The sequence below is a fragment of the Hirundo rustica genome, chromosome 12 (assembly GCF_015227805.2).
Source record: "Hirundo rustica isolate bHirRus1 chromosome 12, bHirRus1.pri.v3, whole genome shotgun sequence".
Classification (NCBI taxonomy): domain Eukaryota; kingdom Metazoa; phylum Chordata; class Aves; order Passeriformes; family Hirundinidae; genus Hirundo; species Hirundo rustica.
In genome coordinates this window covers 8,923,383-8,940,704 of record NC_053461.1, presented here as the reverse complement: position 1 = coordinate 8,940,704, position 17,322 = coordinate 8,923,383, and the positions used below count along the sequence as shown (strand labels likewise).

The window sequence follows — 17,322 nt, the reverse complement described above, 5'->3', positions numbered from 1 at the left end:
AATAGAAAATGTGTTTGTGAGACAATAGATCTTGCTCAAGTATAGATGCACATGGATGTATAAACATCAAGAGAATAATGTGTGTGAACTCTCTCAGTGTCTCTATGCATGTATGTATGTATATAGTGAGAGAGAACAGTGTGCATGTATTTGTGTGCATACAGAGAGGTCAGGAGAAAAGAGTGTGAGAACTTATCCCCACCTCAATATATATTGCATACATTATGCATATATGTCTGCATTTGCAACAGCGCGCTCACTCTCTCATCCTGTGTTTCTGAATATGCCAATGTGTGTATATACAGCAAGAGAGAACTGCCTGTGAACCTCTCACACTCTCTCTGTAGATATGTATGTATGTGTATGTATGTATATCAGATGTGTGTGTGAACTAGACTCACTGTTTCGTAAAAGTGTATAGGTTCATATGGGAACAGAATGTGTGTTTGTGTGCATGTGTGTTGAGGCTATTTTCTCACATTCTCTGTATAACTCTCTCACACACACAAGCAGCTCCCCCACACATTCTGTTCACATAAATATACCTGCATATATGTCCATGTGTGTTCCATTTACCCTGTCTTTGGAGGGGAGGGAGAGGAGCCCTGACAGCCAGCCCTGGCCTTCTGTGGCTAGGGATTGGTGCTGGATCCTTGTGCTGCTCTCAGCCACACAGCCAGAGTGAGATCAGCGCACTCACTGCCCAGCCCTGCTTGCACACCGTCCCAACTATACACATGTATTGTTCTTAATTTTTCATATGTTTATGTCAGTATTTTAAAATATATAACTAGTTCTTTATGTGTGTGCATGCACTTAGATTTATTTTAAATTTACATGTAGCTATTACATTAAATATCAACTATTAGATATTACTCATCTATAATAGACACACCATACATACCAACCACACTATATAGTGCCTTAGCTGTAAGGTAAGCCAGCTCTGTCAGGCTACAGTGTTACATTTACGAGTGTACAGGTGTTACACACACGTACACAACATACACGCCCTGCCCGGTGACAGCTGTGCAGGCGGTGGGTGCCGTGTCCCAGGGGTGGGTGCTCGATGCTCCAAAGGGCTCCAGATCCCGGGGCCATCCCCGCGCTGCTGGGGCTGCGCCCCGTCTTCGTGCCCGAGCGCCTCGCAGACCCCAGAGGCCGGAAGAACTCATCACAGGGGTGCCGGGGCACGGCAGAACCCCGCTGCTCTGGGGGGCTCATTCCTCGGGGTCGGGGAGCAGGGGGCAGGACAGAGCACCCCGCTTCGGTTCGGAATGGGGTCACACACGCGGCTGGGCAGGATCCTGCTAGCCCACGGACCCCCAACACCGCGGGCAGTCGGGGCTCGTCCCCTCCGGCGGCGGGGACTGGGGGAAGGAAATGGCGGAGTCGGGGAATGAGGAGATGGGGAGGAGAAGGAGAAAGAGGCAGGGCTGTAGCAGGGGGCGGGGGTGCGACAGTGTGTGCGGATATGAACGTGTGTGTGTGTGTGCATGTATGTGCGTGTGTACGAACGTCTGTGTGCATTCGTGTGTGTGTGTGTACATGTGTGGGAGTGCGTACACAGCCAGGCGCACCCCCGTGCCTGTGCCCCGCGTCCCAGCACACGTGTGTGCCAGCTGCGGGGCTGGCCCCGCGCATTCACACCCCCGGCCCGCCCGCGGCGGGGGCACACGTATCCCACTCCCAGGAGCGGAGGCAGACGGGACCCTCCTGGCCCACCCCCGGGACTCGGCCGCCGTCGTTCACTCTCTTGACCCCTCCCCCCGAAGCCGCCACGATTCACAGGGCGGCCCCCCCTCCCCCCCCCCCCCCCCCCATACCCACGGCACTGAGCCTGGTCGGAAGTTTCCTGGCCCCTCCCCAGCCCTACCCCGGCCGCACCGCGCTTTTCGCATCCTCCGCTGCGGGGCGATTGCCGCCGGGAGGGGGAGGTCGCACCGGACACGCAGGGCTCCCCCAGGGGCCTCCCCCGTTGACCACGAGAGTGAGGGTCGGTAGGGGGAGAAGCTCCAGTCGCCGAGGCGGGGACCCCCGGCCTCCGCGGGGCATCTCCGCGCTGCTGCCGGCGGCCGCGGGAGGGCGTCGCCTGTGTTAGTCCCCTCCGGAGGACCCAGGGCTAGCCAGCGCCGCCGCCCCCGGCCCCCGCCCGCGGCGGACCCTCTTGGGCGGTTGGGCGACGGCGACGGCTATGGGCGGGGGGCTGCGAACTCAGTCGCCGCTGCGCTGGCGCTGCGCTGGGCGCCTCCTCCAAAATCTGGGGGCGGGGGGGAGGGGGGTCGTGGGGCGGCGCGCGGCGGGGATCGCGGGGGCGGTGGACAGGCCCGGGCCGGAGGGGTGCGGGGCGGGCGCAGCGGGGGGGGGGGGGGGGGGGGGGCCGGCGGCGGCGTGGGAGCCCCGCGAAAAAGCCCCAAGAAGCACAACTTGGGCTGGCGGCGGACCAGGCTGTTGTTGTTCTCAACGTGGTCCGCCCCGTACCCATATAAACGGGCGGGCGCTGGCGCCCGCCCTGGCAGAACGTACACTGAGTGCAGTAGATACGGTGCGTTCGCCGGGTCTCGCTGTCCCCGCCGCCCCGCGACTCCCTGCACCATGTCGGGTAGAGCTAGAAGAAACGATCTGCCCCTGACCGAGGCAGAGGAGGCGCCGCTCTCCCCGGAGAAGAAAGCGACTGCTAAGAAAGCGAAAGGAGGCGGCGGCGCCTCGTCGCCATCGAAGAAAAGGAAGAACAAGAAGAAGAATCAGCCGGGCAAATACAGCAGCTAGTGGTGGAGACGATTCGCAAGCTGGGCGAGCGCAATGGCTCCTCGCTGGCGAAGATCTATAATGAGGCCAAGAAAGTGGCGTGGTTTCGACCAGCAGAACGGCAGGACTTACCTGAAGTACTCAATCAAGGCACTGGTACAGAACGACACACTGCTCCAGGTCAAGGGCACCGGCGCCAAAACGGTTTCCTTCAAGCTCAACAGGAAGAAGCTGGAAGGCAGCAGTGAGGGGGGCGCGGGCAACAGCGCCCACAAGTCCCTCAGGAAGGCGACGGTTTCCTCCACCAGGCGGGCCGAGAAGCCGGCGGCCAAGAGCAAGAAGCCCGAGAAGAAATCGCACAAGAAGGGAGCCGGCGGCGCGGCGGCGAAGAGGACAAGGGCAAAGCCAAAGAAGGGAACTACGTCCCCCGGGGGCAAGAAGGTGAAGAAGTCGGCAAAGCCCAAGGCGCTCAAGAGCCGGAAAGCATGAGATTGAGGCGCCGGGAGACTGCCGCCGGTCCTTGGATTGAGAGCCCCGCGGCACTGACTGCTTTGAGTACAGACCCTAGGGGACCAGCTTTGTCTTTGTGTTGCTGACTCGTCTCCGCAGCCAGCGCTGTGCGCGGTGAGCGGGGCTGCGACTTCCCCAGCCCTCCCTCCCCTTCTCTGCCTCCTTATTTTTTTCACCCCTTTTTTCCCCCCCCATCCTACTCTGCGGCTTTTCCCCGATCGCGCCCTTTTGTTTTCGGCCGTGCCCCTCCCCGCTGATAGACGGTTCCCGGCCCCCACCCCCTCCCAAGTGCCCCTGGTTCTTCAGAGGGATATTTCCCGCTCGGTTTCCATAGCAGCCATGTTGCATGGGCCCCGCCCGCGCCACGTGGGCCGGTCCCGGTCCCACCGCACGCGCGCGCCCTGCACGGCTCCGCCCCGCCCGCCGCGGGCCCTGCCTGCTCGCGGCGGCACCGAAGGCCCACGGCGGTCCCTGGCGGCCCGCGGCCCCGCCGCCGCGGCAACGGCCTGGCGCGCGGGAGTGACCGTCCCTGGCGGCCGCCGACCGTATCTGCAATGGCCTTTAATGCTTTTTTTATGGGTCTCGGGGTGGGTGGGTTGGGGAGGGTTTCGGTTAGTGGGGTCTTTTTTTTTTGTTTCATTTTTTTTTCCTTCTCATTTATCGTCGTTTCAAATAAATTGGTACAATGTGTGCGTGGTGATCCCTGGAGGCGTCGGGGACCGGGGAGGAAGGGGCTGGTCGTAGCGGGGCTTCCCTCCCTCTGGTCGGGATCCGTCTGCGTGCTGATGCCCAGGGTCCACATCCTCCTCCGAGTGGACAACAGGAGCAGAAGAACGGTCCCTCGCCATGGAGGCGGGGAGGAGCACGACCCTTGTGCAGCTGCGCTCAGCTGAGCTCTTTGAGCAGTGGGTCGGCGGTACCCCCGGCAGACACCCGCAACACAGACCTCCGCCCCAGTCGCCGTCGATTTTCTGCAGCACCTGGGTCGGACAGGGGCAGCTCCCAGAGCACACCCCTAGCTGCCCTCTCTGGCCGGGAGCGTCCCCCGTCCCCCAAGCCGAGTCCCCGTAGGCAGGAAACGCGCAGCGGGGAAGAGCCGGAACCACCCCACCCGCTCCCCGACCCCGCGCCCCCGGCGCTATTATAGCGCACCCCGGCGAGGTTGCGTAAATCCCGCCAGGGATCTGAGCCATCTTGTTCTGACCGCTGCGGGAGGAAAGCAGGGGGGAAGGGATGCCCTCCGGCCATTGCCCTCCGTGCCCCGGGGGACCCGCAGCGTGTACGGGGGCTGCAGGAGAGAAGAGGGGACAAGAACTGGTTGGTAGCTTAGCTCCTTGCAGCAGGGATGGGAAGCAGAGTGCGGAGGACAGGAGGTGGTGTGTGGTACCTCCCAGGCCGCCTGGGGGTAAGCCCCTGGCAGCGCTGCCATCACCCCAACTCAGACCCACACTAGGGCCCCTGCCCCACTGCCTCCCACCAGCCAGGGAGAGTTTCAGGATTGCCCGAGAGCTGCTGTGCTGGAGTATCAAACATGATCCTTGGGACTAGGAAACGTATCAGGCCCCATACCCAACATCCCCGAGGAGGCGCTGACAAGGACAGCAGCCAGTGGGGCCTAGGACTGTCACGCCGTGTGGTGGCAGGGCCTTTCAGCACTCCTGCGAAAGAGACAGCCTCTTCCTCCAGGGCCCCAGTCAGGCTTGGGCTAGCTGCTTTATCCCTTTGTCCTCCTGGAGAAAAAGCAGGGAGAAGATAAGCAAGTTTTACTCCCTGAAGAAACATCCTTTTGCTACATCCAGCAAGAGAAGCCAGCCATGCTCCTGGAAGAGACCAGCAGTGGTCTGCTACAGGAGGCTACAGCCTCCTTCCAGGTCTGTATTTAGAAGCAGTCATGATCCTGCTGCTCCATATCAAGCCTGGGAGAGATCTGCTGCATGCTGGCACTGACCTGCAGTTGTGTCCTTAGTCAACAGCTGACACTGCAGGTTTGGCAGGATCAGCAACAATGTTCTCACCAAGGGCTGGGACACAGGGGGCAGGAGGAGAGGTTAAATCAACCCCATCTCAGTGCTCTCCTCGGCAGTTATCTGTATGGCAAACTGTACCACCTCTCCAGGTAAGCCAGCAGGCACATTCCTGCGGACAGATAAAAGCACAGGAAGGCAGTAATCCTTCAGCTGCCCAGCACAGGGAAGACAGCAGGGTGACACACTCTGCGAATCCAGCTGGAGCTGTCTTACCTTACAGGCTGAGCCTGGCAAGAGCCATGACGCTGGGGCATCCCTGAGTGAGCTCCCTTGGGTGCTGCCATCATGAGAATCAGGCTCTGGAGAGAAGAAACCCAAGCCCTGAGGACTTTCAAGAGCCAGTGACTCATCAAACTTCCAGAGCTGAGGGACACAGCTGGCAGAGACTCTGCTGCATGTGGTGAGATGCACAGCAGCCTCCCACAGCAGGCAGCTTTCAGCTCCTGGTCTGTGCTCATCTCATCTTCAGGTACCCAAGAGGCAAGGGAATAATCCTCCAGCCTCTTTGCCCTCTCATTAAGGGAAGCACAGACCAAGAGACACACTTCCAGGCTCACCTGACCTCTGGGAAGGCTCTACACAGCCAAGTCCTTCCCATCTTATTAGCTCAGCTGCTCTGGTGTTATGAAGCATTCAGAAGAACCAGGACCAGTAACAGCCCTCCAGAAAGCACAAGACCTGTCCCTGCAGCTGCAGACTTGACAATGACCGCATTTACTCTAGCTTTATAATAAAGATCAAGACTTCCAAATCTCCTGGTCACAACAATGTTCAGCTATGAAGTTTGAGGCATTGAAGGCCAAGCACTTCAGCAATGCTTGCTGTGACAGATAGGATTTCCTAGTCTGGCTTGCAATGTCCCAGCTTTCCCAGCTGGTGTGTCACATGCCAGCAGAGGAAGTTCAGAACCAGCTGGAGCTCAGTGTTAAGGGCACTACGTATGCCACCAGCACCCAGTCATTGCTCCCCTCACCACTCCACCCAGCCTCAGCAGAGGCCATGTGACATCCAGGTGGCTGCATGCTCCTGGGCAGCAGCCTGCCCCCTCCCTCCCCCGCCAATGCTGGCTGCTGCCCTGTGCTGGCAGTGTGGCAGTGCAGCGGCAGGGCAGCAGGGGACACTGCCCTACAGGGACCAGCCCAGCACCCCCAGCCTGGACCCACACACCCTACAGCCCCTGCACAGACCAACCAGCACCCAACCCCAACACCACTGGGAGTCATCCATGCTTTCCACAACCCTTCCTCCCTAAAACCCAAACAGAGTTCAATACTGTTTAGGGAGAGCAGCCTTCAGGACAGCCATCTGGGAATGTCCAACAAAGGAGAGGGTGTAAGAGTAACAAACAGCCTTACATCTCAAGTTCTTTCCCTCCCCTCAGGATCAGCAGTTCTCATCTCTGCCTACTTGCCTGCAAGGTCACCCAAAAGCTCCTGGAGCAGCCCATGGGGCACCTTCAGCACTGGTCCTTGGTCCAGCCTCACTCCTCCTCCACTGCACCCAACCAGGAGCAGGCTGAAGCTTCCTGGCACTTATGACAGAGCAAGCAGGCCATTGTGGCATTCCTATAACAGGGAAAAGACCCAGACAACAGTATTATCTGCTCCCAGGGTAGGAAAGACTCTATCTGAGTAAAAGGCAAACAGTCTAGCAGTGGTGCTGTGTGGTGTTTATCAGTCCTTCCCCTCGGAGAACACAGAGCCAGACACCAGAGAGCCTGCCTGTGAGTTTGGTGACAAGACATAGCACATTTAAGAGCATTCAACAGGGAACCAGTTTATATCAGGTAGCAGGTTTGCACCAATTTTTTCAGAATCACAAATTCTGCATTTTTCTAAGAAATACAAAGCACTCTCAGGTTTACAGAATGCTTGGTCCTGGAAAAAACAAGAGGGAGAGAACAGACACTAGGATACAGACACACTGACACTACACTGGGCAGCAGAAAGGAAACTGCTCATCCCTACCCCGCTGATGGTAAGGAGGAGGCAGAGAGATCCCAGGGGTTCTATACTACTGCAGTAGGGGCTGTGCCCTGCTGTCCCCACTTACCAAGATCAGGATACCCCAGTGGAATCACAGGACACCTCCACACCCCCATCAACACAACACCAATAAATACACGGCTCCCACATACCAGAATGAAAAGACCCCTGCACAAAGCCAATTGACAATCATCGAGTTCATCTGCTCTAGATAATATTAAACTCAGATCCAGGGTAAGTTACTTCATCCACAAGATTAACAGCTGATTCAATAAGCTGAATACATGCTACTTACAGCACATAAACAGAAGATACTCTTTTTTACTTAAAAAACGTGGTGATGAAGATCTAGGTCTGATTGGCCTCAACACTGCTACATGCACACAACTATCAGCTTCACAGAAGCAGCTGTGCTGGGCAGCAGGAAAGCTGTCTCTGCATCATCTATTCCAGGGGTCACAGGACAGCTATCCTGCCCCCCATGCTCAACATTAGCCACACAGCCAGGAAATAAATATGGCACTAGCCAGGAGTGTGCTTTAATACAAACTCTAGTGGTTTTCAAAAGAAATATTCATCCATAAAGGGTTATAGTTAACAGATATCATCACCACTTTATTTCTCAGAGCCAGAAATAGTGCTGAACAAACAAACAACGAAAAAAGAGAGTATGTCATTTCCATAAGTGCAACCAGGGTACAGGGTAGCTCTCAGCGAGATGAAGGCCGCCTGCGCTGGGGGAGGAGGGGAGCTATGGCAGAAGATGGCAGCTCCCCACTCCTGGCGGGCACCTGACCTTGCGACGCTTGCCGAAGGGATTGTCACCGCAGCCTCCACCCCACCCCACTACCAGGACCCACAGTATGTGGGAACAGAGAGTACCCCAGCAGCCACAGAGGCAGGGAGCTGCAAGGAGGTGACTTTACTGGGGTATACCCAAAAATAGAGACCTTAAAATAAATAGGAGCAAAGCTTCTTTATAGTAGGCAATGTACTAGTTTTAACCATGAACAAAACTAACAGCCACTTCTTGCCAATTGGAGAAACTTTTTCTCCTCCTCTTGTTTTCTACCCCCCTGCCCTCACAGCTGCAGTGTGGCTAGGATGGCATTGCTGAAGATGGAGGCAGGGGAACAACAGCAACGAGTACACATCAGGGATGAGCAGGGCCAGCTGGGGGGGGGCCCTGCACAATCCCAGAGCTGGTGGAGGGAAGAGGCAGCCAGGGGTACCTATGTCCATCCCTTTGCCAGCTACTACAATCCTCAGCAGCTACCAGCAGCTCTGCACCATGACCTAACCAATATGGCTCCAGATGTCACCCACTGCCAAGAGCTGTGATCCAGCTGCCTCCTCCAAAACCACTTCTTCCAGAGGGAGGAGAGGCAGAGTGGGGGCACAAGCAGCGCCTGACCCTCAATCATGCTCGCCCCAGCACCCTGCCACAGCCCAAGCCAGGGGGGGCTAGTGAAGGGCTGGTGGGGTGCTGCCAGGGCTCACCACCCCAGCCCGGGCTGAGGGGCAGACGGAGAACCCCCAGCCCCACGGAAGAGGTGAGGCAGTGGTGAGAAAGGAGCTGGGGGCAGGGGGATGGGGGGCAGCTCTCATTTCTTGGAGCTCTGCGTCTTCTTGGGCAGCAGCACCCTGGATGTTGGGCAGGACGCCGCCCCTGGGCAATAGTCACGCCACCCAGCAGCTTGTTGAGCTCCTCGTCGTTGCGGATGGCGAGCTGCAGGTGCCGCGGGATGATGCGCGTCTTCTTGTTGTCGCGAGCCGCGTTGCCCGCCAGCTCCAGGATCTCAGCCGACAGGTACTCCAGCACGGCCGCCAGGTACACCGGGCCTCAGCGCCCACCCGCTCCGCGTAGTTACCCTTCCGCAGCAGTCGGTGCACCCGCCCCACGGGGAACTGCAGCCCGGCCCGCGACGAGCGCGACTTGGCCTTGGCCGCGCCTTTCCTCGGACTTCCCCCCGGCCCGACATGGCCGGCAGGCAGTGGCCCCTCGCCCCCGCCTCTCAAGCAGCGCCGCGCACAGAGGGTTTCCGGCGCCTGCGGGGAGACAAACACCGTTACACCGCGCGGGGGCCCGCGCCCGTCCCCGCCCGCGCTGCGCCGCCCTGCCCTTACCCGCAAGAGCTACGCTCCGCTCTGCCTTGCGCGCCGCCCGCCGCCGCACTGCCCGCGCTGCTACCGGCGCGCCGCGGATATCACTGCACGCCCGCCTCACGCCTCGTCCCATTGGCTACCGTCCCTGCCCCCACCCTGCTGATTGGTCATCGTGCCAATCCCTGATTTGCATAGGGCTCCCAGCGCTCGAGCTGTGCCACGGGCCGGTGCGCGGGGCGGGTAGCGATGCGGCTCTGCCTGTGCTCCGGCCAGTCCCGGATCCCGCCGAGGCTCCCTGCACCGCGGTAGCTGCTTCGTGACTGTGTCGGGGCCGAGGCTGTGAAGGGGGTTGGCCAGAGCGCCCGTGGGTATCCCGGCAGCGCTGTGCCCGTTTGCTTTGCCCAAACCCATGTCCCCTTCCTCGGCCAGTGGGATGTCTCTTCCGGCAGGATACCAGTCTATGGGCGAGGGCGATGCTACGGGGAAAAGAACCCCCGATAAGGAGGGCAACCCGCAGTGAGTACTACCCTCCCTTGTCTCCTAAAAGGGGAAAGTTTCTCCCAAATCACTTTCTGTGGACAGGCCAGGTTGATTGTGGTCCTCTCCGCACTAGGTTAGAGGAACTGCCTCAAATAGCCTTGGGCAAGCAGCCACTCCAGTTTAAGGGTGATGTAGCTCAGCAATTAACACCTCCTCATTAAACACTCAGTGTAGGGTGGTGTGTTGTTTTTTTGTTTGTTTGTTTCTTTTTTGTTTTGTTTTTTGTTTTGTTTTTTGGCCATGCTCTGCTGGTGCTCACAATCTGGAAGGACATAAACTTTGCCTGTGCCTTTGCATCGCCCCCTGTGTCTCCAGGGAAAGGATTAAGTTCTCCAGAGCTGGGAAAGTTGAGCATTCCCCCCACTCGTGCTCAGCACCTTCACTCCCTCCACAGCAGCTGGAGACCTGAAATGAATTCGAGATGAGCTGGTGACCTTTAGAAAAGCTTAATCTGCAGTTAGCACTGACTAGGCTGGGGCAGCTGAGCAGCTCATTCTGGAACAGTGACGAACACGCAGGGAGAAACCTCCCATTGTGGCTCCTGCAAGAACAGGCATCAAGGTGATAGTGCCAGCAGCCAAAAATCTCTTCTGCCAGGAGCTGCTAATAGTGATGGTGACAGCAATAAGGAGGCAGCTAGCAACAGGCTTTCTGGATAAAAATCCTAATCACACTCCAGCTTGCCATAATCATGAAACCCTGTGCTCGGCTGCCTCTGTAGCATGCAAGGGATTCAGAGGCAGATTTCATTCCAAGAATACTTGGGTCTCCCCAGGTGCCCATCCTGTGGCTCCTGCCCTGGCTCTGCTATCCTTCCCCAGGGATAAGCCTCACCTCACTACAGCCACCCTTGCAGCTTCCCAGGGACAGATGACTCTAGAGGAGCCCCAGAATCAATCCCCAGGGAATATTTACCACTGGCAAATGGAAGTGCTCCACCAACATGCTCTTGCAGAGCTCAGACCCTGAGAGCTCAGCAGTGGGTAGGTGGTTTGCTCCTCAGCAGATGGAGACAAGGTACAGGCTCTGCCTGCAAAACAGGAGCACTGGGGCTGCAGTGGGCAAGAGGGCAGACACGCACATGGACAAGGGCACAGCCAGCCAGCAAAGCCCATTTTATTGTTTCCAACATAAAGGAAGTATTGATTTCTAGCAAGGATTTCACCGTGTAAGGCTTTTGGTCTCTAACATCTGGCTCTGCTTACAAAATCCCTGACCTCAAAAACAATGGCCTTATGCTGTTCTGTAATGGCACTTACATTATCTGGGCTTTAATGACTGACCTTTTTGAATAAGGCAGACTGCATCCCTCCCCAGATCAAGGAAATCCTCTCTAAGTCTTCAAATCCCATAAACAAAATGATTGGACAAATAATGTGACAGACACACTGTTCCACACTGATGCCAGCAGGGAAAACTAAGCAAAGTCTGGTTCCTCCCAGGCGCCACTTGAACTTCCCCATTTAGGAGCCATGACTGCATGTAGCAATGCTGGTGCAGAACAGGGTGGATCTTCCCAGCCTGGGGTTTCCTCATAATATTTACTGCTTGTTCCTCAGTACTGCAGCCATCTTTTGAGGGCAAGAGTACTGGAAAGGAATTTGTACAGAATTTAGTGTGGAATTAAGTGGAAAAGAGATGTCACTTTAACAGCAAAAAAAGGGAAGAGAAAACCAAACAGAAGGAGACATGAACTATGAACATTGTCAGGAGGCGGGAGCTATTCCTCTGTAGCAGGCTGAGTTGCTTCTCAGGGCTTTATCTTTGCTTGGCATGACTGGCAGGGAGGGAGACTAACAGGTTATATTCACTCCCATCAGCACAAGACAAAGCCAAAATCTTTACAGACATCAACATTAACAAAACACAAAGAAGACAGAAAACAACCTAGAGCAGCAGATCAACACCTGAGAGGCTTGGACAATTTCAACACCAGTCTGCAAAGCCTTCCAAAAATACCATTTCACACTCCGCTTAGGAAAATTGGGGTAAAAGGAAGGGCCAGCCATCTCAGCTGGTGCCTAAGCCTTGCGCTTTTTTGCAGCTGGCTGTCCCTGCTTCCCCAGCCACTGCTGCAGGACATCTGTGCTGGTTTTCTTGTGCGAAGGGGCGTGGATAAACTGACTTGTCCACTTGGGCAAATTGTTTTCTTTCTTCTGGGGAGAGCCCTCTTGGGAGCTTTTTAACCAGCCCAGCATCACTTTGTTGCCTGGAGTGGCTTTGACCTCCTGGATAGACAAAAGACAGTGTGAGAGAAGTTAGAAGCACAGAGAGAGCAGGGCAGCCACCCAGTTGCAAGAGCTGGTCCAGAGCGGTATGTGAAGATGTTGGGGGTTAGGTTTGGTGGGGGTTTTTTTGGTTTTTTTTTCTTCTTTCCCTACAGAATTTTTCCCCCCCTAAGTTGCTAAGAGACTAAATACTGTTGCTTAGAGGGTGCTTGACCCACACAAAAGAAGTGTGGGAGATCACTTAAGTTTGGGGGAGGGAAAGGCTGAGTGCTCCAGGAGCTGAGTGTGCCCTCCTCCTGCACTCAGCATCGGAGAGGATGGTCGGGCGACTGCTAGCTGCGTGAAGAGTCCACTGTTAACGGAGGGTCCGGTCCTGGGAATTCTATCATCTGCTGGAGCGCCCAGGAATTTTGGAGCTCCTTCACCTGCCCTGCTGGAGCTGGGTCAGCCCCATTCAGCCATCGCGGCCTCTGCAGCACTGCTCACTTTGCCTGCCAGGACACCCCCTGCCTGCTGGGGACGACCCACCGTTTCCAGTCATCAGCCCCGGAGTTTCCACTGTTTTGGCTTGGTGCTCTCAGAGTCCCAAGGGATCAGACTGCCTGGGACTTGTGAGACAAAGCCCCTCGGGGTTCTTGGTTCTGTTTATTATTATTGCTGTAGTTGTTGTTGTTTGTTTGTCCTGTTATATTTACTAGTAAAGGACTGTTATTTGTTTCCCCATAGCTCTGACTGAAAAGCCTCTTAAATCTTCTAAATTATAATAATTTGGAGGAAGGGATTGGAATTCCCCAATCCTAGAGAGGCCCCGCCTCTCCCTAGCAGATACCTGTCTTTCAAACGAAGACAGAAGGCTGGAGGAATGGCCCTGCCTGCAATCAGGCACATCTGTGGGAGGTTCCTCAGACTGCCATGAACAGGCTTGTTCCAAGACCCATTTCACATGAAATTTGCCTCATTTGGCAGCAAAAACCTGGCACGTGCTGACAGTTTTATTTCTGGAAGCAGAAGGACAGAAATCTGTCCAGGGCTCAGCACTACAGCATCAAGCATGGGCATGCTCTGCAGACACTGCCTTACTGCCACTCCCTGCAGCCCGGCAGCTTTGACCTCGCTCAGAGATATCATCATGGCTGAGCTCCCTGCTGCTAAGCCCCTACCAACACCCACCTTCTTGGCTCCCAGCTCAATGGGTGCAACACACTCAGGTGTGTTGTTGCGAATGTTGTTGACAAAGGTGGACACTGGGTGGAAAACAATGTTCTCCGTGGGCTGGATGAGTTTAACAGCTTCTTGGGTTGGCACTTCAGCAAAGTCCAGCCATTTACTGATGGCTTCGTCCCCATCCAGGATGGCTGGCATCCTAAGGGAGAAGACAGAGCCAAAGCTCAGCAGCAGTATGTCAGTATGGTGGCAAAAGCCAGACTTGTAAGCTAGCAAGGAGCTGGTATCTTGGGGGAAACAGGGAAAACTGAAGCAGCAGGATGCTCCTCTGCAAGGCAGAGTACACATTCACTTCACACAGGTAGGTGATTTGCTGTAAGAGGCAGAGGGATTGAATGCCAGGCCCTGGTCAGGCAGGGAGACCAATTCCAGAAAGTGATCCAATTCCAACTGCCATCCACAGAGCACAAAGGTGGTGATTTATGGAAAGGGCATGAGCTGGTGACCCAAAATGAGTCAGTAATGTTGTAGTACTCTCTGAGAGCAGGAGGAGGAGGCTGCACTCTGTGCCTGCATGCTGCCAGACTGGTGTCTAAAGGTGCAGTTCTCCTACTTCATCCCCCTCCACCCTACAACCCCCTGGCCTGGTCTCACTTGCCTGTGATGGATGAAGCTCACGTCCTTGGAGGCATCCACAGTGATGATGGTGTAAGTGTACAGCATTTCTCCTTCCCCTGGTGGCTTCCAGCAGTCAAAAATCCCAGCCATAGTGAGCAGTCTCCATCCTTTCCATTCTTTGTCTCCCTCCATCTCCTTGTCCTGCAGGATAGAGCCCCCTTGTCCTGGTCAGTGCTAGCCCATGGACAGCCAAAGCAGGACAGATTTGCCAGTCCTGAGACAGGTCAGTGACTCAGATCTGAGTCATGAACAGAACTAGTCTGAAGCTCTCCAGGAGTCTTTCTACTGATTTGAGGGAACTCTAGGAGAGGTATCAGGACTCTCATCTTCCCACAGGCAAGCCAGTGATCTCCTCTCCTTCTGAATATCCTAGCCACTGGTTCAGCCAAATCAAAGAGGTAGTGAAACTCCCAGCCCAGTCTCCTGTGAGCCACACTGCCCACCCATGCAAATATCCAGCATGTGGGGAGCAGTGACCATGATGGCAGGGACGCTGCATCTCCTTTTACAGCCTGGAGACCACTGCAATGGGAACTGCCAGCCACAGAGGGATGACAGAGTGCCAAGCCCACCACAGAACACAGCCCTACTGGTAAACAGACTCCAAGGAAGGGGCAGAGTAGGAGGGAAGTGAGCTTTTCCCCAGGTAGCTAATGGGAGCAGGGGCCAGGAGGTGGGTGCAAGTGTTCAGACACAGCAAGGAACTCTGTACCATGGCATCCTTGGTCTGGGGGAAGTAGATGAAATACGGTTGCTTCCCCCCACTCTGCTGCTGCCACTCATAGAAGCCATCTGCCAGAACCACGCAGCGCTTGCCCTTCAGGAGAGCATCCTGGGGAGAGACAGCACAAGTGAGCAGTGAACAGCAGTCTCAGGCACCCTGCAATGGCGGAAGGGCTCCTGCAATCACCCAGCCCTCTTGCTCCCTCCCAGGACTTTCCTAAATTGCCCCTGGGATGCACAAATGCCTAGTGCTATGTTGAGCTTTACCAGTAACTGCTTTTTCAGTTCTTCCATTTTAGTGAAACCCCCAGCTTTGCAGTACAGGGACTTGCTCCCCTGTGCAATGGCAAGTGATGACCAGTACTTGCACAGCAGATGTTTCAGCCCTGGTTTTGCTGACTACAAGATTTTCTTCAAGCAGGACACAAAGGTGGCAGCAGCTCACCTTGTAAGAGGACTTGCTCAGCATGGTATAACTAGCGACAATTGGAGGTGTTGAACTGCAGTTTGGAGGAGTTAATTCCAAACCAGTTGTTTTGAACCAGGAGGGCACCAGGCCCCAGCGCATGTCCATGAGGACCCGCTCAGAGGAGTCAGCATCCTTTTGAATGAACAGAGAACACCTCAGGTCAGAGCAATGTCACAGAGACCACAAGCATCCTCACAGCTTTGAGAGAAGTGTTTTGGGAAGTCCTGTGGAGGTGGCTTTTCCCCTAAAAGAGGGGATCTGTCCAGCGTCTCTGCCAGAGACAGCTGGAGCTCACTGCCGTTCCCCTTATAAGCCCATAGAAATAGTCACTAATTATAACCCTTGCATATTCTTAACAGCCTTCATATAAAATTAACCTTCAGCAGAAAGTACATGACTATTTTGCATGAATAAAGAACTGTCTGCTGTGAGGCTCACCCAATGGAACAATTAACACAGCTTCTTTTTAGTGGAAATTGGCTGGAGACATGAACTTGTGGGCTCTCAAGTAAACAGCCACGTCAGGCTGGTGTCAAAGTCCTCAAAACCTCCCCTGGTGAAACTGAACATCCCAAACGGGCAAAAGCCTCGCTTTCGTTTTAATAGTGTGATTTCTACTGACCTGGTGCACTTTCACTGCTTGTGCTTTGCTATTACCCTGCCTTTGGACAATGGAAACAGTTTGTGGCTTTCAATTCTCCCCCAGCTTGCTCTCACTTCTGCCCACAGCTGCCAGCCCTGGCAGCACTTGCTGGTCCCAAAGGACTGCAGTAGATAGACACACATATACACCTACTATAGGTATGGGTATGCAGGGATGTGTACGCGTGCAAGTTTTGTGAAGTCCTTCAGAGCATTGCCTCAGGGCGGGGAGTGACAAAAAGGGACATCCTACATCCCACCAGCATCCCAACAACTTGAACAGTGATGGGCAAGCAAGCGTCTGCCTGTGACCTGTACCACACTTCCTGCACCATATTCCTCTGCTCCATCAGGTCGATTGCCTACTCTCAGGGGGATGTGGGACCCCTAAAACAGGAAAGGAGGGCATGACGGATACCTGATGGCATTGCCCCACGGCACTCCTAAGTGGTCTCATCACCAAAAGTCCCACCTGATCAAATGTGCCAGTAACGGCTGTGAAGTGCAGCTGCCCCACCAGCTTGGGGGAGGGAGAGCAGAACAGGTCCAAATTGGGGTGTTCCGATTGAGCACAACCCCGTTTCACCCTGCTGAACGCCAAAGAGCAGCAAGCTGGCCGGGCACCCTTTCTATGTGAAACCAAACGAGCAGCACCAACAGCCATAGAGGCTGCCCAGGTTATCCAGGGGAGGTCGCGTGAAGCTTAAATTATGCGGGACAACAGTCACCACAGGTGTACAGCTACTGCAACGCTCCAGAGCTGAGATTTTTTTTTTTTTTCCTCTTCTCTCTCCTACTACCAATGTGACCAGGACACACGCTGCAGAGTTATAAAATGATTTTAAAAACAAAAACAAAACAAAACAAAAAAAACTACCAAGGCTAAACACTTTAAAGCACTTATACATGTTTTTGCAGAAAACATAAACACTGTGGTGGAAGCACGGTACGATTCCCCTCCTCCTTCTGAACATGTAAATATTAACAAGAAGCGACATTTTAGCAATTAAAAAATTCAATACCTATCACGTACAGCAAAGAGAAACGAAACAAACCACGGTCGTTCAGAGCGAATCCCTCACCACCCGGCGAGGCACGGCCCCCTTCCCTCTGCTCCAATTTGTGCCGCAAGATGACCAGCACCCCGCCCCCCGCCGCAAATGGGAGCCGGGATGGAGCCCTGCCACCCGCGTGGCCGGTCCGCGAAGCGAGGAAGGAGGTACCTGGTGGAGGTGGCGGCGAGAGAGCAGCACGGGGCCGCTGGACTGCGGGCCCTTGTTGTAGGAGGGCTGGTACCGCTCCCGCCGCACCCACTCGGGCTGCCGGTGCTGGCCCCGGCGATCGCGGTAGGCGCAGGCCCTGCGGAGGTTGTCGGCGGCCAGGGAGCAGGCGGTGCGCCCGCACATCCCGCCGGCTCTGCGGGGCACTGGGCGCCTCGCTCGGCTCCCGCCCACCCGCGGGGAGGGGCTGCGGCCGGGGGCAGGGCCGGTCCGCACGGAGGA

The 17,322-nt window shown here is 55.6% G+C and overlaps 2 protein-coding genes and 1 pseudogene across 2 annotated transcripts; 1 reads left to right on the top strand and 2 right to left on the bottom strand.

Moving 5' to 3' along the window:
• Positions 1-2,386: 2,386 nt before the first annotated feature.
• LOC120758252 (histone H1.10) lies at positions 2,387-3,944 on the top strand. The gene is given in 3 exon segments (XM_040076312.2): positions 2,387-2,758; positions 2,761-2,852; positions 2,854-3,944. Coding segments are annotated over 3 exon segments (639 nt in total). The 5' UTR covers positions 2,387-2,595; the 3' UTR covers positions 3,238-3,944.
• Positions 3,945-7,045: 3,101 nt separating this feature from the next.
• HMCES (5-hydroxymethylcytosine binding, ES cell specific) lies at positions 7,046-17,236 on the bottom strand. Its single transcript, XM_040076421.2, is given in 8 exon segments — positions 7,046-12,144; positions 13,315-13,507; positions 13,967-14,127; positions 14,699-14,818; positions 15,155-15,187; positions 15,189-15,236; positions 15,239-15,310; positions 17,044-17,236. Coding segments are annotated over 8 exon segments (1,017 nt in total). The 5' UTR covers positions 17,227-17,236; the 3' UTR covers positions 7,046-11,937.
• LOC120758322 (histone H2A type 2-B-like) lies at positions 8,875-9,351 on the bottom strand (annotated as a pseudogene).
• Positions 17,237-17,322: the final 86 nt, after the last annotated feature.